The 24321-nt window shown below is 34.7% G+C and overlaps 1 protein-coding gene across 1 annotated transcript in view; it reads right to left on the reverse strand.

The window, feature by feature from the left end:
* Nucleotides 1-24321, reverse strand: part of Cand1 (Cullin-associated and neddylation-dissociated 1) — a 170405-nt gene that overhangs the window by 51060 nt on the left and 95024 nt on the right. Inside the window, exons 13-16 of the mRNA XM_089102636.1 lie at nucleotides 13417-13545; nucleotides 12302-12433; nucleotides 9958-10126; nucleotides 4943-5070 (exon numbers count right to left, since the gene is read on the reverse strand). Coding sequence (XP_088958762.1) covers nucleotides 4943-5070; nucleotides 9958-10126; nucleotides 12302-12433; nucleotides 13417-13545 — 558 coding nt within the window. The remainder of the gene's footprint in view (nucleotides 1-4942; nucleotides 5071-9957; nucleotides 10127-12301; nucleotides 12434-13416; nucleotides 13546-24321) is intronic.

A 24321-nucleotide genomic window follows, 5' to 3' on the forward strand; every position in this document is an offset into this window, starting at 1 on the left:
ACAATTCTTCTGGGATTGGTATGTTTTGATGGGCGTATTTGGGCGGAAAAACCTCTTCCTAGCTAATTTATCTATTATGGGTTGCCTCCCCATAGTAGCATAATATTTGTAGGCATGAATATATAATGAGTTGGAGGTAATAGGCTTGAGATTGTCTGTGCAGGATTTTGACTCTTGTTGATAGAAGAGCATTGCCAAGTGCTGAAAACCATGTTGTGACCAAAATGGGCCCAGGATTGCACAAAGCCTCCATTCATGGAGGTCCCAGGGACTTCTTGCTGTCCGGTTCTAAGCCGGCTTAAGCACTTCGGTGTAGACTTGAGAAGATATGTGATCCCCGTCCTGCACTAGTATCCGGGATCATTGCTTTTCCTGAGGCGAAAAAAATTTCAATGATTTAAAGAACATGAAAATTGTAACTTGGAATGTTACGACATTAAAAAATGACTATCGTATCGACATTTTGACTGACGAGTTCAGACGATTCGAACTGGATTTATTAGGAGTTTCAGAAACTCATATCCCAGGGGTAGGAATCATGAAATTAGGTGATATGGAATTTGTTTACTCAGGCAGGAAGGATAGGGTACATAGACAGGGAGTAGGGCTCATGATGAATAAGGAAGCTGCTAAGTCTTCTTTAGGCTAGGAAGGTATTAATAATAGAATACTAATTGCTCATTTTATGACTAGTAAGTTCAAGGTATCAGTTATAGTGGTATACGCCCCTGTAGAACCGACTGATGGAAATACTAGTGACTCAGATGAATCCTACTTACAGTTACAGGAGCACATAGACAAGGTCCCAGGTAGAAATATGATGTTATTGCTGGGAGATTTTAATGCTCAGGTTGGTAGAAATAAGAATATATGGTATCCCAGCTTAGGTAAATTTGGTGTAGGAAAAGAAAACAGTAATGGATACAGACTTTTGCAATTTTGTAGGTATAACAATCTAGTTATAACCAATACGGTGTTTGGTCATAAAATGGCTCATAAGTTAACATGGTATTCACGTGATGGTAAGACAGCAAACCTCATTGATTATGTTATAGTAAATTGAAGACTGGCAGGATCAGTACAAGATACTAGGGTATATAGGGGTGTTGTTATTGATGTTAAAAGTAAAGATCAGCATCTAGTAGTATCTAGGGTTAATTTAAAGCTGAAATTTCGGAAGGGTAACTACCTCTCGGGAAGTTATGATAATAGTAGGCTCCAGGATGAGAATTTGAGAGACACTTTCGAGGAATAGTTGAATGCTAAACTTGAGAGTTTAAAATTTGAAAATGTGGAAGATGGTTGGAATAATTTTAGAAAAATAATTTGTGAAGTTGCTGAAGGTGTATTAGGGAAGAAAGCTAGAACTGCAGCTAAGAATATTAGTGAAAAAGCTATAAGTTTAATAGAAAGGAGAAAGGACTTGTACAAGAATTATCTGAGTGATAGATCACATGAAAACAAAAGAAATGTAAAGAAAGCGGAGAAAGCATTGAAATATGAACTAAGGAGGTGTGAAGTGGAGGCCATGGATAAAATTGCCGAGGATTTAGAAGATGCAGCTAGACGGCATAATAGTAAAATATTGTACTGGCACGTTAACAAATTGAGAGGTAGTAGTCAATCCGGACTTGTCCCAGTTAAAGATAGGAATGGGGTGGCAATTAGCGATAAGACAAAAGCTAAAGCAAGATGGGCCGAACATTTTGAGAATTTGCTTAACCGAGATAGAGTTGCAGGAAAAAATATAGAGGAAAATGAAAAAGTTTGTGATACCTTGGATGTGAAGGAAGATTTGTTTTGTGAGGAGGAATTAGAAACAGTACTAAAAGGATTAAAGAATACTAAGGCTCCAGGTGCTGATAGGGTTGTAAATGAGTTTCTTAAATATGGTGGCTCTGAGGTTAGAAATAAGTTATTGGAGATTATGAATATGATTTTTGAGAAAGGGGAAGTATCTAATGATTTTAGAAAAACCTTAATTAAGCCACTTTATAAGAATGGTGATAAAAGTGAGTTTGTTAATTATCGAGGCATTAGTCTGGTTTCTGTGGGTAGCAAATTACTTAGTAGTATGATACTTTTTAGACGGAGAGATGCCGTAGACAAAGTTTTAAGAGAAGAGCAGTGCGGTTTTAGAAAAGGTAGAGGATGTGTTGACCAAATTTTCACTCTTAGGTTAATAATTGAGAAGTGCCTAAGTTTTCAAACACCTTTGGTCCTCAGTTTTATAGATTATGAGCAAGCGTTCGATTCTGTTGATAGAGGAGCTTTAGCAAAGGGCTTATCCTTGTATGGTATACCAGACAAATAAATTAAAGTGATTAGTGATCTATACGAGAATAACACTACTGCGGTTAAGGCAGGAAATGAGGATAGCAGCTGTTTTTGTCGTAAATCAGGAGTTAGGCAGGGTTGTGTTCTACCCCCCTTTATATGAATTTTTTTGATGGACTTTGTTTTAAGGAGCACAGGAAAGGCAATGGGAGACCACGGAATCAAATGGGGAGGAAAAAGTCTCCTGGACTTGGATTATGCTGATGATTTAAGCATCCTAGATGAAAGTGTGAGCAAAATGAATGAAGTTTTAGAGGCTTTGCGAGTTCAGGGTGCTAGTATTGGTTTGAAAATTAATGTTAGGAAGACCAAGTCACTAAGGCTAGGAATAAGTGAAGATGAAAAGGTGAGGTTGGGTAATGAAAATATTGATCAGGTGGGCAGTTTCACTTACCTTGGTAGTATTATTAGTAAAGATGGTGGGAGTAGTGAAGATGTTAAAAATAGAATAGCCAAGGCTCAGGGTGTTTTTTCACAGTTATAAAAAGTCTGGAAGAATAGGAAGATAAGTCTGCAAACCAAGATTAGAATCTTAGTAGCTACAGTGATGACAGTGGTCAAATATGGCTCTGAAGCATGGGCGCTCCGAAAAGCGGATGAAGATTTACTACATGTTTTCCAGAGAAATTGCTTAAGGATTGTTCTGGGTACCCGGCTGACTGACCGTATTTCAAACAATAGGCTATACGAAAAATGTGGTTCAATGCCGCTCTCTAGGGCTATAATGAAAGAAAGGTTGAGGTGGCTAGGGCAAGTTGTTCGGATGAAGGTTGAAAGATTGCCGACGATTGTTCTTTTCGGCCAGCCATCTAGGGCTAAACGGAAAGCAGGTCGTCCCCGTCTGGGGTGGGAGGACGTCATATAGAAAGATTTAAAGGAAATGGGAACTTCGTGGGCGGGTGTAAAAAGGGAGGCTTTGAATAGATTGGGGTGGAGGAGGAGCGTGCGTAGCTGTTTTGGCCTCAGGCGGCTTGGTGCTGCGATGAGTTGTTAGTAGTAGTAGTAGTAGTGAACCTCAGTCATCCTTCCAAGTGATTCTTTGTTTTCGCACTTGATTCATTCAATAAAAGTATGCTTTTGCTTTTTGTTCAATACATAACTTGTATGCAACTTTTCTTTTGTTGAATATAGAACTTAGAAATTATAATTTTTTGTTTCAAGGAAAAGCTTAACTTCCAGTATATATCTACTACTACTACTACTAACAACTCACCGCAGCATCAAACCACCTGAAGCCAACATAGCTACTCACGCTCCTCCTCCATTCCAATCTATTCAAAGCCTCCCCCTTTACATCCTCTCAGTAAATTCCCATTTTGCTTAAATCTTTTTTATGACATCATTCCACCCCAAGCAGGGACACCTTGCTTTTCATCTAGCACTAGAGAGTTAGCCAAAAAAAACAATCTTCGGAAATCGATCATCCTTCGTCTACAGAATTTACCCAAGCTTTTTCACCCTTTCTCTCCTTATAGCACTAGGAAGCGGGATTGAACAGCACTTTTTGCACAACCTACTGTTCGAGATAATGTCAGTCAGCCGGGTACCCAGAACAATCCGTAGGCAATTTGTCTGGAAAACATCTAGCAAATATACAAAGTGTTCACTTCGATACACTTTTTTTTCGCTCTATAAATGTTATTTTAAGTTTAATTCTATCTCACTGAAATTTGTGAATATTTTTATTAGTAAATAGAGATCAGAAACCCCGGGACATCCTGGTTTTTTCCATTCGAATAATTTTCAAAGGTATGTCAAGAAAATGTACCCGTATGATAAGATACATCTTTCAATAAGAGCAAAACAAGATGGCTATAAGCATAGATGAATCCAAAATTCCACATCACCGCTGTTCTGAGCAGTCATGGTGGGGTCAAGAACACATACAAGTTTTGAAGAGCGGTCAGAGAGCAAGTACAGGCACTTACATAGAAGGGTGGATGTAGATAAGCCGTCGGGCAAGAGCAGCACCCCTTGGCCTTTCATAACAAATCCTATTTTAGCCTTTTTTTAATCCTCTTCCTTCCCCTATCCCTCTAAAAAAAAATATTTTTTTAGAAACGTTAAAAAAAAAACGTTTTTACACAAGCATAAAGGCATATTAGTATTACATCAAACACATGTATATAGATTTATCTCAGAGAGGGAGAGGAAAGCTCGGCAAAGCAGTAGAAAATCAACAAATTATAAGAGCATTTTGTTCAAATAGAAAAAATTTTGTTTTTCAGGAGAAGGGGTAAGGTCCAAGAACTCCATCCCATGTCCAAAGTGCCAGTATTATATTGTACATAATACAATTCTAGTGCTAAGTTACAATACCCTCCAATATAAAAATAACTATATCTTTGTCTTTTTCAATGCATTTTTTTCACCAACATATATTCTAAATGAAGCTTAAAAAAAAATAAAATAAAATAAAAAAAAAACAAAAAACATCGAGCCGTATGGGATAACAAGTAAGTGCAGTAGATGGCTTTATTGAAATAATCATTATCACTAGAATTTCGCGAGACAGGCGTTTTAACCTTCCTAATACAGTCTAATCCATAGGCTAGACATAATCAAACCTAGTATGGATTAAAGCACGTTAGAAATAGCTACTTACATCTTTATGAAGTGGTCCTTTGTCGATTAAATCTTGCAAATGATTTATAAGTGGTTCAGACGATAAACCAGAAATGCCCGATTCTGCCACAGCTTGAAGGAAGGAAAGTAAGGACTTGAGTGCTTCTCCTAAAAATAGCAAGTTTTGATAATTTTTGACATCTCAAGACATCACTAGAATGCCTAGCTTATAAGGCTTTGATTTTATCAAATGGAAATTTAAACCCAGGCCCCTAGCATACTAGATAAAAGGTGGGCTACTTACTTCAAAATTTCCCTTGATTTTCAAGATTGTACTTTTTTTATACGGTAAACCTTATTTTTTGTAGCAAAGAAATCTGAACAATTTTCTCGTGGGCTGAGAGCTGACAATAGCCCTAAAAGAACCATCTTACAATCAAAACACGCAGCTTTTTTGCAATAAAACCCATTTTATTTTTGCAAATAAAACTTTCTTTTTACCAAAAAAGACTGACCAATTTGAACAGGTTATTCCCGAAGGTTATTAGAGAGGTGCCAGCCTAAAGGTCATTTTTCACGTTTTCCATTCTTCCATAAACATCCATTCTTCAATCTAGAGCATTCAAACTGTCAGAGTCAAGGACTAGTTGTATAATCCTCTTTTTTCTGCTCTTATTAAATAGATGCAATTAGTGGAATGTGTTGATATTGCGTTGGATAAAGAGTACTTGTCGATGTCAATATTCGTTGACATAAAGAAGGCATTCGATACTGCAGATTTTAATATTCTACTTGACCGACTTAGGCGTCTGGAAATTCGTGGTACTTCATTACAGTGATTTGAAAGTTACCCGCTTGGAAGGTCCCTGTGTGTAGTACTCAATGATGTGACTTCGTCTTCTTATCGACTAAAATGTAGATTACAGCAAGGGTCAGTTTTAAGTCCCTTGCTTCAACTTATGTAAGTCGACGCGATCCGCTATTATGTTGCAACTTTTACTGATGATACAGCCTTGATAGTATGTACAAAATCAATCGAAGAGCATGTGTTGAAAGCTAATGATGCGTTAAGAAGGCTGGAGGTTCCTGTGAATCTTAGCTTACAGTGTGTCAACGTTAAAAAGACTTCTTAATGACTTTCTGCAGAGAAGGAATGCCAGTTGATGCTAGTAGTCTAGTTATGTTATCTGGGAAACCTGTCCAACCAAGTACAGATCATGCGGTACTTGGGATTGTTCATAGATTCAAATCTTTCATGGAAGCATCACATTGATATTACTTCTGCAAAAATTGCCCGAGGTGTTGGAATGCTGCGTAGACTGAAGCACTTTTTGGCAAAGCGGATTTTACGAATGATTTATCAATCGACTGTTTACCCATAAATCTCATATGGCCGTCCAATCTGGAGCAGCAATTTTTACATCAATTTCAAAAGAGTCCAGATTCTTCAGAACAAAGCTGGGAGGATTAAAGGCAAGTATGCTAAAGATTTGAATGACAAAACTATTTGTTTTTAAGTTGTTTTTAAGTCTTTAAGTTTGCTCAACGAGGGCAAACTACGTGATTATCAAGCGGCAGTTTCCGTTTTCCAGTGCGTGCATAACCTAGTCCAAAGTGTTTTTCGTGCAACTTACTGTGCTAACAGTGATATTCATCAATACTACACGAGGAATTGTGGAGATTTGGTGGCGGAACTTAGGAGTAACACTAGATCAGCATTTCTATGGCAGTTTCTTAGAATTGCAGTCTAGAATTCTCTACCAGTGAGCATTCTCTACAGGCTGATCATCTTTTAGAGTTTAAAAGAAATTTAAAAGAATATTTATTAAAAGTTGGTTGAATTATATATTTTTATGGGTTGGTTGAGATTAAAGGGTTGGTTGAGGGTGGTAGCGAGGATTGATTTATTGGGGGTGGTGGGGGGTAATGGGTGAATGGAAGGTAAAATAAAAGTTCAAAATAGGGATAAAATCCTTTTTAATAGACCGTGTATAGAAAATTCACAAAAAAATACCAGATATTTCGGTCACATAGACAGTGACCGTCATCAGTAGTAAAACTGAACTAAAACAATTTAAAACAATAGTTTTTATACGAAATCAAATAAAACTAAATATTGTTTAAATCTCTAATTCTTTTCAAAGCAAAGGCGGAAGTTAGCCTCTTTGACCTTCTTGGATTTGGTTCATTAGCGTTCAATGGTATAACATTTGGACAGAGGTCAACTACATTGGGTGACTTGAACTTTACTCTGTCAGATTTTAATAAATTATCATAGACAGAGTTCAGCCCAAATTCACCTGTATCCCGATTCAAAGCAATATTCTTGATTTACTTTATTTTAAGAGTTTCACGAAAATTTTGCTTTAAATCCCAATTCCTAGAAATCAAAGAGACATTCTCGAAAAAAATAAAACGGTCTGGAAAATTGAAAATATGTTCTGAAAGGGCTGAAGTAAAATATTCAGGCTTAGAATCTTGCTTTAAAGCCAAGAATGTTGTAATTTATGTTGTAATAACCTCATTTCCAAACTCTGGTTAGCACGTCCCACATATGAGCTTCCGCAAGTACATGGGATCTGATAAACCCCACTTTGTTGCCCCAATGAAGTTAGATCCTTCCCAGAATTTAGAAAACTACCCAAAGTATTATTACTCTTTAAAGCTATTGAATTATCTATGTGAATGGAAGGTTGGGCTGGTATGAAGAGAGTCCGGTTGTTGGGAGGTTTATGTTTATTTTGGAAGTGATGATGTAAAAGAGTTTGGTGTATTTTGTTTCTTAGTTATCTTTTATGTTGTTTATTGATGTTTTAAAATGTTTATATTTTTGGTGTGTAAATGAAAAAAAAAAATGTCTGCTACATGCCAGCAAAAACGAAGATTTTTCCATTAGTGCAGTAGTTGTAAATTGCAATTGATAAAACTATGTTTATTAATAAAGTCAGTATCAGTAAATTATATATTAGAAATCAATATTTTTTAGTAGATAATAAATAAAACACTTTATTTTTTCAGAATCACAAGGAGAAGGCTTCGAGGGACCCATACGTTTTAACTGATTCAGCTCCTTCTACCTACATGAAAATTTATAATTGAAATTTTAGCAGTTTCTTTTGTTTGTTTTTTTTTTCTTGAACGTATAAACATATTGTTAGGTCAAAAACATCAAGATTCGTGAAATATTAAGCCCCGTCGCAAGATCGCACAGCAAATATTATCAAAACAATAAATTTGAACAGAATCAATGTCAAATGTATTGGTATCTTTTAAATCCAGTTGGAGAAACTGCTTCGGAGAGTACTTTTCTGAGACTCACAACACTGGTCCAAATGTGCGGCAAGAAAATTCGAAAAAAACATGGAATTTCCCAGAGAAAAACAAAATGATAGTAAAGGATATAAATTAATTATAGGTGAGTTCTTTCAGGGCGATTATATTTGGCTATTTCTCGACCACTTTGTGTTTCGGACGTCAAAATTGAAATTCTTGGCCAAACGTCAATGACATCTGATACAAAGCTCTGAGGCTGCTTAAAAAAAATGTAGTTTATAAAACAATACTTGCTTTGTAGTATTTTCATATTTAAATATCTTGTGCATTTGTTTTTCTTTTTTATATCGACGACTGGTACTGATTGACGTTAATATTACATTAACATTGAATAATTTTTTCTCTCTTATGCCTGAAAAGAAAAAAACCTTTCTAATACAATTAGAAACGTGAGCTGCTCTGTTCGGGCGTTCGAGAGCCTGTTAACTGGGAACGAATACTTATTTTAAAACAGTAACAGGATCCTTTCTTCTTTAAATGAAAAGAGAGCGTAGAATATTATATTTTCTTGCTTTTAATATATTAAAAGTTTAGTAAAAAAAAAAAGTAAAAAAAAGATTTAACATTTTTTCTTATACTGGCTTAAAGTCTCACTTAGTTTTATTTTCTATACATAAAACTTAAATGAAATTAAAGTTTTATTTTCTCATCAAATTAGACCAATTCTATTTCATAACTTTGAAGTTTTGTGGTTCAAAAACGATCCAGTTACGTGTCCTTATACCAGTTACATATCCCTATACAGGTTACATATCCCTAGACAGATCAACTCAAATAAACCCTCTTCTACTGACTAACATCAATAACTACCCCACTTTTTCTTGTTAATTCGTTTAAATAACCATAATTTCTACGTGTGAAACCCAAACTAAAACATGTTGAAATTGGTAGCTTCTTTAGTAACAATGATCCTAAATTTTTTCTCAGTGTTTACCACAACCGTAAATTCATTGCTGAATTTTTAATCACTGATGGCGCCAATTAGAGGGGGAGGGGTTCCATGCTGAATTAAATTGTCGTTTTCCATGTTTAACAAAATGTCAACAAAGCATGTGCCAAAGATCACCCTCCTATTTGCGCGCCTAGGAGGGGGGCCTCAAAAGAGAAATGAGGACCAGGGATGGCTTCCCCTCAAGATTTCTTATAATTTCAAATGAAAGTGCTTCAAGATAAGGTATCACATAACGTCCAGTTTAAATAAAGATACAAAAAAAAACTTAATAAAGCATATTCCCTGAAAGGTTATACTACATTCATTCATTATATTATTTCTAAATATTGAAAAAGTGAGCCCCGCCCCTTCAAAAAAAAAAATTAAACATAGGGCCCATTTTTATTGACTTCAAAATAACTGACGCTAAGTCATCTGGGTTTCCGCTGATCATTTTCTTCTATTGCTCGCGATCAGCTGAAAGAAAAACTTCATCTTACCTGAACAGCTTTAAGATAAGCTGAGTCAAACCCTTCGGGGTCTATTACTGAATTTGAACTACAGACGATAGCCTCATTACTGGCTACGACCGAAATTTTCACTAGGAAAGGGTGTTATCGGGTAAATCAAACGGCTACGTTTCACATCTTAACATAATTAGAAAAATGACTAATAATTCTTACTCAAACACTACTACTACAACAAAAAATAACTTACTGTAACCGAAAAATTCAAATTTATTTAGTCTAATTCATGCTAAATGTTCCCTGTAAAATGAGGAACACACCAACCTTGTAGCAGCGGCGATTTTGCTAAATTTAGTGTTTCGTTGAGTAGCGTCTGAGCATAGGTTTGGATAACGGCAGGATGTGTCTTAGTCACCGCAGTAAGCAGTAATAATGCATGTTGTGCTGCAGTCAAATCTGATTCCGTGAGAAGTGCTGGGACCTCTTTGACAGCCTTGAAAAACATAAATGTTGTAATATCTTTTACTGGAGGATCGATTTTCTTTTTCCAAACACCATAAAAAAAACAAGATAACTTTATCGTTGCTATAAAGTCATGTTGATTGAACCTTTTACATTAGCAAAAAAACAGATTTACTGAAAAATAAGCTATTTGAGCAATAGGATTTTGATGTCACAAATACGACGTAGTCGAGAAATTCCCAATAAAACTGCCCTGAAAACACTCACTTATAATTAATTTGTATCAATCAATATTATTTTGGCGGCCCGGGGCTTCGCCCCTCGGACGCTTATCATGACGCAACTTTTTCTTCTTTAGGACAATGCTCAAGTCTTTACCTCTCACGCACTTGTTATTATAATGGTTACTTCTTGTACATGTAACAGAATCAGGCGTTTTTTCTGACACCTGGCATTTAAAATTCAGATGTTAGGTGGAAATATTAAAACGCTTCTCCGAAAGTAATCAAGTTCTGGAAGATTTTAAGCATGCCGTAAGTCAAAGCATAAATTTTGTAAATCTCATATTATAACAGGATTATCTTGTACAAACAATCTTCAGTTAATCCTACAAATAACCATCTCATAAGACAATGTGATATTATGTAGTAGATTCATGCTAATTTTCATGATAATTCCGATCCCTACTTGCCTCAAGTGCAATTTAATACAGTATCTGAAGTATGTGGATCCTTATACATACAAATGATTTATTTTTATATGATATGATAATCGTTAACACTAAAAGCTTTTTTTTGTCCACGATTAATGCAAAAATACAAAAACATAAAAATTTAAAACAAAGAAACGCCCATAAATCGAAGTTAATATATAAATAAATTACGGAAAATGGCCTCTACATGTCATACAAGTACCTTATTAAACGTTGCCTTAAAGCGAAGTTCCCCCTCCCTATGCTTCCTTAATCTTGGCATACAGATAGAGAGAAAGAGACGGGGAAGCTGTTATGTCACAATATCATTTCTGGATTACCTGGTTCTCCAAAATGATCCTTACCTGTTTGGGTACTACCCCCCTTCCTACCCCCCCCCCCCTAAAACTTAAACATCATTAACAACCCAAAATCGTTCTTTAAAACTAACACGTTAATTTTATCAGTTAGACTAAACTATTTCTTAAAAAAAAAAAAAAAAAAAAAAAAAAAAAAAAAAAAAAAAAAAAAAAAAAACTGAATCGCTCTACCACTTTTGAAATAAAAAAATTTCATAACCATAATTATTACATCTACAAGTTAAGCTTACATACATTTTTATATATCTGGGAGAATTATTTCCTGCTTTACTTTATAGCTCATTGCACACAGCATCATTACAACCCATAAGCGCAGGAGCGAAGCTAGGGTTTTGAGTTTGGGGGAGAAGAGAATAAGAATGAGCCAATAAAATCTTCCAGTGTGCCGACAAAGGTGGACACATAAGCTAAATTAAGACGTTAACGACGACCGAAGTTCCAAGACGCCTTAGAACTTTAGGGAGATCATCCCTTTCCCCTTAGCTGCGCCCCTGGATAAGCAGATCATTGGTCGTCACAACAAAAAGTTTTCTTAAGAAAAATTACGACTTCAAAAGACAGTACCATTTACTTTGCGGTTTTTCTTATCAAAGACTACGAAAATTATTTTGAAAAAAAATTACTATGACTTTTTTCAAAGACTACTCTGTCATCTAGTTCCTCTTCTAGCGCAATATCGTTCTGCAACAATATTTTCCTAGCATAGCTTAGAAACACGGTTTTCTTTTTTGCAACATTGGCTTGATTTCTGGGTTTTTGGTATGATCTTAATAGGAATTACCCCCTCCCCCACACATGCTCAACAAACATACAGTTACAACATGCGTTTTTCTTGAACTAGTTGTCGAGATATTTTAATATATTGAGTACTTTCTTAATACATCTTTTTTCTTCAATACGGCTATATTTAATAGCCAAGTCTTCCAGCCTGTATTTTAAAGTCTACATTCTGTATCAGAGAGAAAGGTAAATTAATTCAAAAAATGATAACAGAAGGGAAAAAATCATGCTTCATCAAATATTCACATAATTTTGACCAAAACCCTACAATAAAAACTTTTCCACCAAAACATTCGTCATCAAAAACCACAGATTATTATCAAGTCACTCATCAAAAGAAGCTAAGATAACTTACCTGGTCTAACATGGATGACTGCAGTGCTGATGAATAATTTTGAACAATGGCGTTTAATAGAGACAAAGTTGACAGTTTTAAATTTCGTTGATTCTTCCTCAGAAACGTGGCTAAGACGGGCATGGATTCAACCTAAAGAAATCAAGGGCAATTTTAACCTGGAATTATTTTTAATAGATTTATCTTTTCTGCATCACCCCCCCCCCCTTTTTTTTATTGGTAACTTTATAGAGAGTTAGGTATGCTACACCTTGTTTGAAGTGAAATGAAGTAAGAACCTTCAATCTTAAAAACTGGAGGACCGAAGTGGTCCCACGATCCCTCTAACACCCCTCACCCGCATCCCATTATTAGTATAATTAGGAAGCATAAATTGGATCAAGCATCTAAGGAGCCAATCTGACAACCTTTATCTTTTCAATATAACATACCGCTGATGACAAAATAATAAAAACAGAACAACAATAAAAATGAAGCGCATAATGATGCGCAAATGGAACCAAATGGCACCAAGAACAAGATAACAAAAAAAATAACGTTTTATGGTTGCTATTCAGAGGAGAAACAGAAGGCCATCCCCCTAACATAAGATTATTTTAAAAAATAAAAATAGGCTGTGAAAAGTTGTTTTTTACTTTTTTGTCACAAAAAATGTCCTTGGATCTTGCCAACTCCCCCTTCCTCTCAAAGAGGAACTGGATAGGTGTTTCTAAAATCCTTCACATTACTATAAGGAAAAGGAAAACAATTATATAAAAGAAGTAAGGAAGGTAAAAAACAAGAGTAAAGTAGACGGCACTAGATTACATAGACCATATTGGCGGTACTGATCTCCCTTTCATGGCCCTTCAGCCATAAAGTTCAATAGATGGTTGTATCCAGCCGTCCTGTGCTTTCACACACTCTTCCTGTTTACCTTCCCCAGATTTCTCCAGGTCCCATTTAGAACTTGATCGACTCTGGAAGAGCTTACATAGTTACGCCATTGACGCCAATCCTAGACAAACAATCGGCAACACGAAGAACATAGGATTGCAAGTTCAGTGCGCTAGCCACTCAATAAGGATTTCTCTAAAAATAAACTTGAAGAAAACCAAATGAAAAGGTTAACATACCCACAAGGCTTCTACTCTGATTCTTAGAGGAGACGAAGCCACTTTATACAATGCTCTAACAGTAGCTAGTCTGGTTATCTCATTCTTCAGCCTATCCAGTAAAATTGGGCAGCATATCACCAGTTCTCCCTAAAAAAAAAAATGTTGAATTTGGCATAAAAACTGTAACATAAATAACACTTATAAAGAAATAAAAAATGTTCCAAGAAAATATGGTCACCCCTGCACTACTCCCACAATTAAGAAACATATAGCTAAAAATAGTAAATCGTCAGTGCCATACCTATAAGTCGCATCTGATATTTTCACATGTCAACCGTGAAAATTTTTTTTGCTCTTCTCAAAGAGGGGGATCAGGAGGGCAATGAACCGTCAATACCATATCGATACTCCTGATCTACAGTGCCCTGCTTATCCTCACTGGGGAAAAAGTTTAGCAATGGATTTTGGGATCTACCTCAGAGGTTTGAAAATGTCAATTACAATCTTCAGGTGTCACAGCAATGAATTTTTACCGGAAATAAGGAAAACAGTACATGTTTGTTTTACGCTTGATTTCTTTATTGATACCGATCTTTATTCATTTTGAATTTTATTTTTATGTAATGAAACAATTTTGGTCCATTTTAGGCTCGATTTCGTCATTAGTCGTGATTTGTATTAGTTATGGGTTTTGATATTTTAGTATAACTACTGTTTCGTTTCTTTTTCTTTCCTAAGCAAAACGATTTCCGTTCTTTAACTTTTTTCAATTTAGTTGAAGTTTTGACACCTGAAAGGACTCTTATGAGTTAAAGTTGTTGCTTTATTGGTAATGTACTTTTTAGATTTTTTTTTTTCAAAAAGGACCTCAAACCGGAGTCAAAGTCATATATATTCCCAAACATTTAACTTAGTTATAGGTGTACGTGAGTGGACGACAAAATATCTTTTTCACAGGAATTTTATATATTCTTGGCAAATATTTTAAATTTGTGACGCATAGACACCCACCAAGAGAAATTCGTTAGGACAAGCTATTAAGTAGAATATAAAATAAGATTGCAAAAGCTTTCATTTTTATCATAAGAAACTCCAAAAATCCTGCATAAGAAACATTTTAAGTTCTAGAGGGAATGTCTTTATCTTGAATAAGTCAGCCTAAGAAACATTCAAAATAATTATAATAATTATAATAGCAGTAAAAATAATTTATTGTAGACACGCTTACAAAATATAAGAAAAAAGCGGAGCACTGAAAGTAAAAAAAAAAATGAAAATCAAATAACTTCTAAAGATATAACAAAAAGAACATCATGGTTGCAGCGACAGCTGCAACCTAGTAAAGAGCGAACCACAGCCCATAGTAATCAAAAGTTGAAAAACGTGTTTTAAAAAAAACTGTCTAGTGAGAAAAAATTGCCATTTAATTTTGACTCTGGGACGATAACTATTGTTTCAGTTAATCTTAGAAGTAAAAGTTCATTGCGAAAAAAAAATTATGGTGATTTCGAAAAAAGCGGCAAACCCCTCAAAAATGGCGTCAGGTCAAAATGAAAAGTATACCAATGGAATCAAAATGGTCAAAACCTTGTACAGGGAAGTTACAGTCGCCCTCCCTGAACAACAAGGAAACTCACTTTTTTGCATCGGTAGCACTGATCTCTCTCCCATTTTTTGCTGTTTTTTTTTTTTTTTAAAAAGGTCTAGCGGGCTACTACAACATCATAGAGAGATTCTTAATGGCTCATTCAAAAGCTGTTTATCATATCTACGTACTTTTTCTAAATTCTGCCATCTCGAAGTGCCATATGACACTAAAATGGTACTTTTTGTTCTATTTCTCAAAGAGTTGCACTGTGAACAGGCCATATCAATCAACACGGTTTGAACATCAGGTGTAGTTTGAAGTTTCTTGACTATGATTTTAAATATGACAATAGGATCAGAACAAAGGATTTGGATTCAAAGATTCCTTTTACTGTGTTCATACCTGGGAACGGGATTCAAATTACAAACGATTTCTTCCTACAGTTCATAGCATATATGCTTACTTTATTTTCAATTTCCTTAGCTAAAACGTCTAGCGAATTGACATTAACTTGGTGAAAGTTGAGAGCCATGGCTAATTAATAAAAAAAAGCCAAGAGAGATAGCCTGAGTGACAGGCAAAGCTGGCATAGGCCTTTTTCAGAATTGTATAAAAATGATGTCATTACACTTATTGATAGATAGTCCATCATCCATCCATCCTGGGGCATAACTAAGGTTGATAAGCATGGAGTAAGGGTAATTCAAATACTATATAAGTTCTGTGAGCCATTTGAAGGCGATTGGAAACCCGAAATAAAAAGTTTTTTTTCCAAAATATGAGTGATGAATTGTTGAAAATTCGGTGTTCTTATATGGCAAAAGAAATATTGTATTCTAGGAAGTATTTTCAGTGCTAATTGCTAAACGTCTAAATGTGACCTACTTTCTCCATATTCACTAGGGAGCGTTTTCTGCTATTTATTAATTGTTTCGGCGAATAGCGGAAATATACTGTTCTTTGATTTAAGGGGAAAATGCAAGTTTTTGATAAGCTGAGTAGGGAAAGAAAAATAGAAAAACTGTTTATTTAAAAAAAAAACAATAAAAAAGGTAGGATGGTACATAGGATGCAAAGTGGTTACCGCTTCTCTTCATAAGGGTACAAAATTGAATTCGCGCCAAAAACAATTATTATATTCGGAAGAAACCTAAAAAAATAGGCATCGAGTGGTATGTTCACTTGAATCATAGCTCATATTTGTGAATATTTCCAACTGAAACTAAGAAGTGACATTAAAACTTAAAACGATCGTACATTATTCCTTATGAATAAAAAGATCATGGAAGCGTTGTTTCTGCATTAAATTTTAATCGAAAATGAACAAAGTTTGATTTAAAAAAACAAAATTTTTCCGAGGGAAGTAAAGAGCGAAGTTGAAACGTAAAACGGACAAAAATTGTTACTTCACAGCCTATCTAATATATCAATAAAACTAGTATAAATTAACCAACTAATTATATTTCTCTATGCTTTTAGAATTATAGAAACCTAGCGCTTTACTGAAAACACAAAATAAAATAGGACTTTTGGTACAGTAAAAGCCAACCAATTAAGGACACTTTTTAAAGAATCAAAATATTGTCAATCCCTTTTAAGATAAAGCAAAAATCTATTTTAGGATTTTCTTTATTTTTTTTACGTTTAATTTGGTGTCACTTCTGCACAATGGCTCAGTCCAATGACTGGCTCTCGTTTTGGTTCTTAAAAGGACATGTCATGATTAGTTTGTACACAAGTTCGAAGTAAGGCCATCTTGATAGTATTAGGACTATAGACTAGCTTTAGAATTTGTATTATAGCTTGAAATTCACTCTTGTCTAGAGAGAAATAATCGGATTTCTAGAGTTCATATTATGTCTTATTTGATCTTCATTTCAAGTGATACTAAAGAATATAAAGCATATTTCTTACAATTTAAGACTGTATATCACCCACTATTGGTATTATAGCTGGTGAGAGCCAAATACTGTTTGATAAATCAATCCAATATTTCTGTATGCTGTTCAATTACTTTGCAGTTATTAAAAATTTTTTAGTTTTATGCTTATGTTTTTAAGATAATTTTAGTTGTATACTGCAAGTTACTAATGTTGCAACTGGTGTAAGATTATGAAAAGCTTTATAGATTTGTTGAGTGTTGCCAGGATAAAAATTCACTTTTGACTCTTAAATGAGTAATCGTGTTTTTTATACTTGACTTTTGTATTTTCAGTAAAGCGCTAGTTTCGAATAATCCTAAAATCACGAGGAGACGCAATTAATCAGCTTACTTATGATAGTTTTAGTGATATGTCTTACATAGGCTGTGAAGTAATAATTTTTTTCTGTTTTAAGTTTCAACTTCGCTCTTTACTTCCCTCGGAAAAACATTGTTTTTTTTAAAATTAATATTCAAAAAGACACGAATATTATCATTCAAACCTCAAGGAATAATGTCAATGGCATAGCAAAGAACATGATTCGGTCATTTTCTATCGACCGTATTTCTGAACCAGCGACAAACAAAACAGGGTTATCAGTGGGGGGTGGGGGGGGGGGGGTGAGTGTACATCTAGAAAGAAATCCTGGTTCGAAAGCTGGCGTAAAACACGGCCGTGTTGAATAAATAAGTCTTTAAGTATCCCTTATGCTCGTCTATCTTTTTGCCATCGTCTTATTGAATTTCTTCGTTGATTATGTTTTTTTTTCTGCGTTTTTTTTTCTTTGCATAGTTACACAACCTTTAATCTTATGGTATTTATGGATTATAAACCAATTCATTGACTGGTGATAGGTTTTACGTATTACTACTGATCATTAGTAATACTAAAAAAAAGTCAATATCAAGATTCGGATTTAACTAATATTTAAATAATTTAACCATAAATAGTTAAATTAGATAAAAAGAGAATAGTGACATTCGTCAACTTCCTGAATAGCTTTCCTACTAGGTGTGGCAAGCTTGCTATCTCCGATTAATTAACATTAAATTAGCCATTAAAATACCATTAAATTAGTAGGCATTGAAGTAAGTGTGGTTCAAATGCTATTCACATAGAAAGCAAGGGCTTAAATTAAAGATGTAGTTCAAGCCTCCAAAATCTATTTACTTTATCATTTTACACCTCCTTTGCCAGACCCATCTTTGAGTATACCAGTTCTTTTTTTAACTGGGGCCTCAGAGATTCATAAAAGCACATTCCAATATTTCAAAAATCGAGCTGAAATGAAGTTAACTCCAAAAAAAGGTTTGAACAACTTTCTCGGTCGCTGCGACAGCATTTGAAACCAGACAGCAATATCGGTACTCACATGCATGCACACAAAAACCTTACACTAAACGGAGGTGCAAAGGGATGTCTTTAGCCCTGTCATAGCTGAAGTGATAAAGTTGATTCAAAGCACATATTTACCAAAAAAAGAAAGAATTTTAGAGAAATCCAATGTAGGCGATTAATGGCTTAGCTGTTGCAATTGCTTTAAAAATTATTAATTCCAAATTGGATGTCTTTCACGGGGTATCCTTTTCATTTATTTTATTCATGCTTGTCAAAATAGTGAGAAAAAAGACAAACTTTAAGAAAATTCCAAGAGACTACGAGGAAAACAATAACACAATGTTTCAGGGTGGAACACAAGTACTGAGCCCACTCGAATTCTGGATGTTCGACTTTTTTTTTATAAATAAACAAGGGTTTATTCATCAACCAAAAATAACAAAATCCAGAAGCTAAGCTTGTAAAGGAGATCAGTACCCCAACTAGGCAAAAAAAAAATAACAAAAAAATAATAATGAAAAAAAAAACCTATCACATGAAAATAACTAATAAGCGACTATACCACCCCTACTCAATAATATCTCTTCAATTATCAATATTCAAAATATTTATCATTGTCCTTCTCAATCCAAAAATCAAACACACACAAAAAAAAACATTAGCAAACCAAAGGCAAAAGAGACCGGAGAACTGACTCACTCACTCCCATATACCCTATAACAATGTTCTTTTAACAGACTTCTAAATTCAGAAACATCCGTCACCTTCTTTATCCCTTTTGGCAGACTATTCCAAGCACGAGGGCTAACATGGCGGATACAAAACATTGACCTAGTTGTCACAGGCTTAGGTAGTCTGAATTCATTCGAAAGTCTTAAACTATAAGAATGAAACTAGAAACAGGCAGAAAAAAATCTTGAAAGCAAATTGGTAGCATTTTATTCTGATGTTTAAACATAAAAAGAGCATTATAAAACTTAATCAATCCAAATACTGGAACAATATGTAGTTCAGCATACCTTGCTCTAACCAAGGAACGCTTATCATCTCCAGTAAGTACTCTTGCAGCTTTATTCTGTAATGCTCTAATCTGCGATAAATGACCCACAAACGTTGAAGACCAAGCCAATATACAATAAATCAAATACGGATGAATAAGGGAGAAATAAAGCATTCTAAGAACCGGTCTAGGGAAAGTACGTTTTAGCTTCCTTATAATTCCCAAATTTCGGGCAACTCTAGCTGCAATTTGATTAATATGGTCTTTGAAACTCAAGCACTCATCAAATATCACTCCAAGAAACTTCACTGCTCTGACACGTTCTATAGCATTCCCATCAAGTTCTAGTTTCTCTATCCAGGGATAGTAATTTACACTTCTCCCGTAAATCACAAATTGACTTTTCTTATGATTTCTTATGATTTATGACTATATTAGTATTAGTATTTCTCGCTGTTTTTTTTTTTTGGGGGGGGGGGTTACTGGCTTCTGCTCCAGAGTTTTTCTTTTTCTCGTTTTTCTCTGAAAAGACATACTATAGATTTTGGCTCAAGCAAAAAATAAAAAAAAGTCAAGCGACAGATTTTTGTTTAGTCTTCATTTTGCCTCCTGAGTAGTTTTTTAAGTTTAATCTGTTTGTTATCTTCTTGAATTTTCAATTTGTAAGCTTTTGTTTTGTAAGAGTACCAATCATTTTCCTTGATGAAGGTAGGGGGAGTTTTAAATCTGGAAAGGCCAATTTTTCAGATTTTCCAGGGAATTACGGATGGAAACACCCCCTCCCCCTCTCCTTAAGAAAACTACGGCATTCGTGGTTCGTGGCCACGGGATAAAACCCTTCCCCCTGTGTAAGGATATGATGAGATTACCACAAAATTTCCTGTCAAAATGAAAACAATAGACCAGAACAAATCGCACTGGGTTTTTAGGTATTATTAATGGGGTTCCGGCAGGGGGGGGGGAATTTGGGACTATAAAGTAATTATAAGGAAACCAAAGAAAAGAGAGCAGAATAGGAAAAAAACAATGAAAAAATGTGTGTTGCCTCATTGTTGGCTGGCTGCCAATCGATTTTGACCTTTAATAAGACAAACAAAAGTTCTAATTTGTGACTGGGTGACCCCTTTCCAGTTTTCCACAAAAATTTTTTCTTTATGATTTGGCTGTAAAAAAAAAACTTCGAATTTTTCATAGTAATGAATGGTAAGTAAATAACAATCCTTGTCAATAATGAAAGTATAAGAGCCTAACTATTGATAAGATTAAATCAAAGAATCAGCTTTTTATGGTGATCCTAAATATGTATTTGCTTATTAGTAATTAGTGCAGTTATTAGTACAAAAGAAAGTTCGTATAATTATAGAAAACACAAGGAAAACAACTTAATAAGGGGAAATTTCGGTAAAAATATGCCGTCAACTTTTGTTTGCATTGCAAGAGTACCCATGAGCTGATATATGAAGCAACGATAATCAGATATGTTTCCCCTGAACAAAATGCTGGGAATTTCTGTATTCCTCCCCTGAACAGATGCTTTTTTTGTGTTTTAGTATAATTTTTTTCCAGGAGTGATTGTATTTACCTAGTTGTCACTCCGAAAAATATTTAATTTTACAGTTATGAAGCATAAAGGTGTCAAATATCCTGACTTTTGATATTCAAAATTAAATTCAAAATATTGAATTAAAATTTGTTATTTGATTTTCTCAATCTTAGTTTGAACAAGCTACTTTGATAATGCGTTACTTTTTATAAACACTGAGTCTAAAGACGTTAAATATTTTGGTGTTTGATAACCAAGTTCAAAACTGACGATATTGCTAAAAAAATGTACATCCAATGCTTCGGCTTTGCTCAACAGAATTCAATGCTGGGAGTTCATATCTTAGTTTTTGTAAGTAGGCTATTGTTTTGTATATTTTTGTAATTAATTATTTTTTTCAATTTTAAATGCTTTCATTTTAATTGACATTCTTTTTCCATTGGCTTTAGAAAATTGTGAGTCTCTAAGCCTCATAAAGTAAAAAAAAAAACGTGTCTTTTCAACTGAAAATAAGGAGCAGCATTAAAACTTCAAACGAACAGAAAATATTACTTACTCCTCAACACCTTCCTCTTCACGCTACAGTTTTTTGGCACTTTAGAAAAAGTTACTTATTGTTCTAATTCACCGATAATTTTGTTTCAGTAGTCCTTTTTAAATAATTGGGACACAATTTAAACTTTAGCGCAAAGAGCGAGGTTTGGAGGACGGGACAACCCCCCTCATATACGTAAATAATTTCTGTTCGTTTTAAGTTTTAATGTAGCTCCTAACTTTCAGTTGAAAAAAGTTTTTTTTTCTGATCTTTTTTTAAATAACGCCAGGATACCTTGCTCCACCTCCACGGAAAAATCCCCCTCCCCAGAGAAATATCCTCTGGACAATTTAATCCTGGCGAAAATTAAATTGTCCTCTAAGAGAGGACAATAAGAGAGTCATGCATACCAATTGGGGTGTAAGCTACGGGGTGTCGCCACTTATTGATGCAAAAATGGCGCAAAAAGGTTGCTATGCCACTTACTCGAAGGGGAGAATTTTGTATTTTGTAACCATCTTGTTTTATTCCCCATGGGTCTTTGACCTCTTTTCCCTCTTTATTATTTATGTTTTCAAGGCACAGCCCATCCAACATTTTATTTTTCTCCTTATTATTTATTTTTTCAAGGCACAGCCCATCCAACATTTTTTTATTTTTCGCCACTGCAGGCTGAATCTCCAAATTTTGCCTCTTTTTACACTCATCTTTTCATCTCTAATTTTCTCAATTTTGTCATTCGCACAAAATACTAAATCATCGTTAAATCTGATTTGGACTCCAGTGTCCACCATCTTTGACTGCATAACTTCATTCTAGCTCCGTTTAATATTTCTTTTCTCTCTTTTAGTCTTCTTTATTCTTACCGCAGAAACAAATAGTTCGTTATCAAATGGGAGCTGAATTCCGACATTTAGTTTTTCATATTGTACTAAAATTTCTCAATTTTTACGAGGAAAAGCGCGTACAATAAATTCCGTCTCCTTATTCTCTGGTACAATCAGCGCTTTATTTTGGCCTGTACTTGTTAGCGTATCATATTCATTAAAAGTGTTCTCAAGTTTTTCATTTTCTGAAAATTTTCCGAAAAATCATTCTCGCGCGTCTTATTTTCAAAATTTTGTGGTCTTTTTACTTCCACATCCCCTTTTTGTGGATTATCAATATTTTGAATACGCGTATTAAGTATTTCGTTTTTCCGACAGGGTGGCATAGGCTCCCAATTTGTTTTATGGGCCGGTCTACCTCCCTCCGCAGCTAACGGAGTATTATATTTTTCTGTTGTGGTTTCATTTTGTAGTTTTTCAACTGCTAAAGAAGTCGCTTTTAACGATATGAGACTTCCGATGTCCTCAATGTTTTCTCCTACTAAAACATTCACTACTAGAGTTGGTACCTAGCCTACTTTTATTGTTGTTCTTTGGACCGTATTTTTATGGTCTATCTCCGTTCTATTAATTAGGTCAGTTAGCACCTAGGTCTGGTCACTGCAAGAATCAATTGCCTTTTCTACTACTTCCCCGTTCAATTTCCAGTTTATTTTATGTGCCTCTGCAAATGTGCAATTTTCTTTCTTACTATGGGTCACGGCCAATACTGTCATTTTATGTGGTTATTGGTCATGTTTACTGCAGTAATTTCTTGTAAAATGCGCCGTAGTACCACAGTTATAGCAAGTTAGGTCTCCTTGCGCTGTGTTATAGTGTCTATTTTTGTTATACTCTCTATATTGAAATATGCCTGTCTCCTCAACTTCCTATCTTATTTTGGTCCACCTATTTGCCATTTCCGCCATTTCTTCGCTTGTTTTGGGTTTTTTTTTTTTTAATATATTTTCAATTCTCTGTGGGTATTTTCTAAAAATTGTTTTATTACTGTTTTATCTATTATTTCCTTTATCTTTTCTTTTATTTCTTCCGGGTCTTCTAACATTCTATAGTTTTCTAATTCTAGCCATTTTAAACACATATCTTTCAATTTGTACCCGAATTCTTTATACGTTTCATTGTCTCGTTTTCTTTCGCTTCTAAATCTCCTTTGAAAGTGCTCGGGGGAGAGTTAAAACTTTTCAAAAATGGCTTGTCTTAGTCTTTCAAAATCTTTTGAGTATTCCATTGGTAATGCTTTATATGCAATTTGTGCTTTGTAGTTAAGGAGGGGTTGTATTCTTGTCACCCAATTTTCTCTCGGCAATCTGCTTAATTCCGCTGTTTTTTTCAAAATTGTATATGTATAAATGTACATCTTCATTTTCTTTCATTGGTTGAAGGTTTACAGCCTACATTACCTCTATTGTAGACGATTTCTGCGGCTGTTGGGAATTTCTCCCTGCAATCATTTCCATTATGTATTTTCTTTCCTCTCTATCTTCCTTCTCCTTTTTCTCTCTAGCGATTCTTTCTTCCTTCATGAAATTTAATAGTTGTTGTGTCATATCTATTTGAGTGCTTTTTCGCGAGCTCCTGCTGGATCTTGATTTATCAATGCTCCTTCTACTCGGACTACTTTGATTTCGTCTATCATTATTTCTTCTTAATTCATTTTCTGAATACGTTCGTTCTATATCCGTATTGTCTCTTTCTTTATAGGCCACTCTAGCCTTTTGTTCCTCTTTTCTAGTCTTTCTAATTTCATCTTGCTCAGCCTGCAATTTTTCCTCATATTCTCGGTGCTCTCCCTCAAAGGCCTCCATATTAGCCTTTCTTTCTATTTTCCTACTTTTTCTATGGGCTTCACTCGCCCTTATCGGTATTGAGTTAAACTCATCTCTGTCCGACATAATTTCAAAATTCCGTTAACTGAAACTACCTCTTCAGTCTAAATGAAAATTCTTTTATTTGTAACTTCCGGTCTCTCGCGAAAAATTGCTTTGACACGCAACAATTTTAGCCGTATATTTTTGCACACTAATTAGTTGCGCGATATGTTGATTCGTAAATTTTTCAATTATGATCTGACAAGGCACAGCCCGTAATAGATCTTGATAATTATATTTAT

Source organism: Artemia sp. Qi Xiang Cuo, chromosome 16 (assembly GCF_049724085.1).
Source record: "Artemia sp. Qi Xiang Cuo chromosome 16, ASM4972408v1, whole genome shotgun sequence".
NCBI classification, from domain to species: domain Eukaryota; kingdom Metazoa; phylum Arthropoda; class Branchiopoda; order Anostraca; family Artemiidae; genus Artemia; species Artemia sp. Qi Xiang Cuo.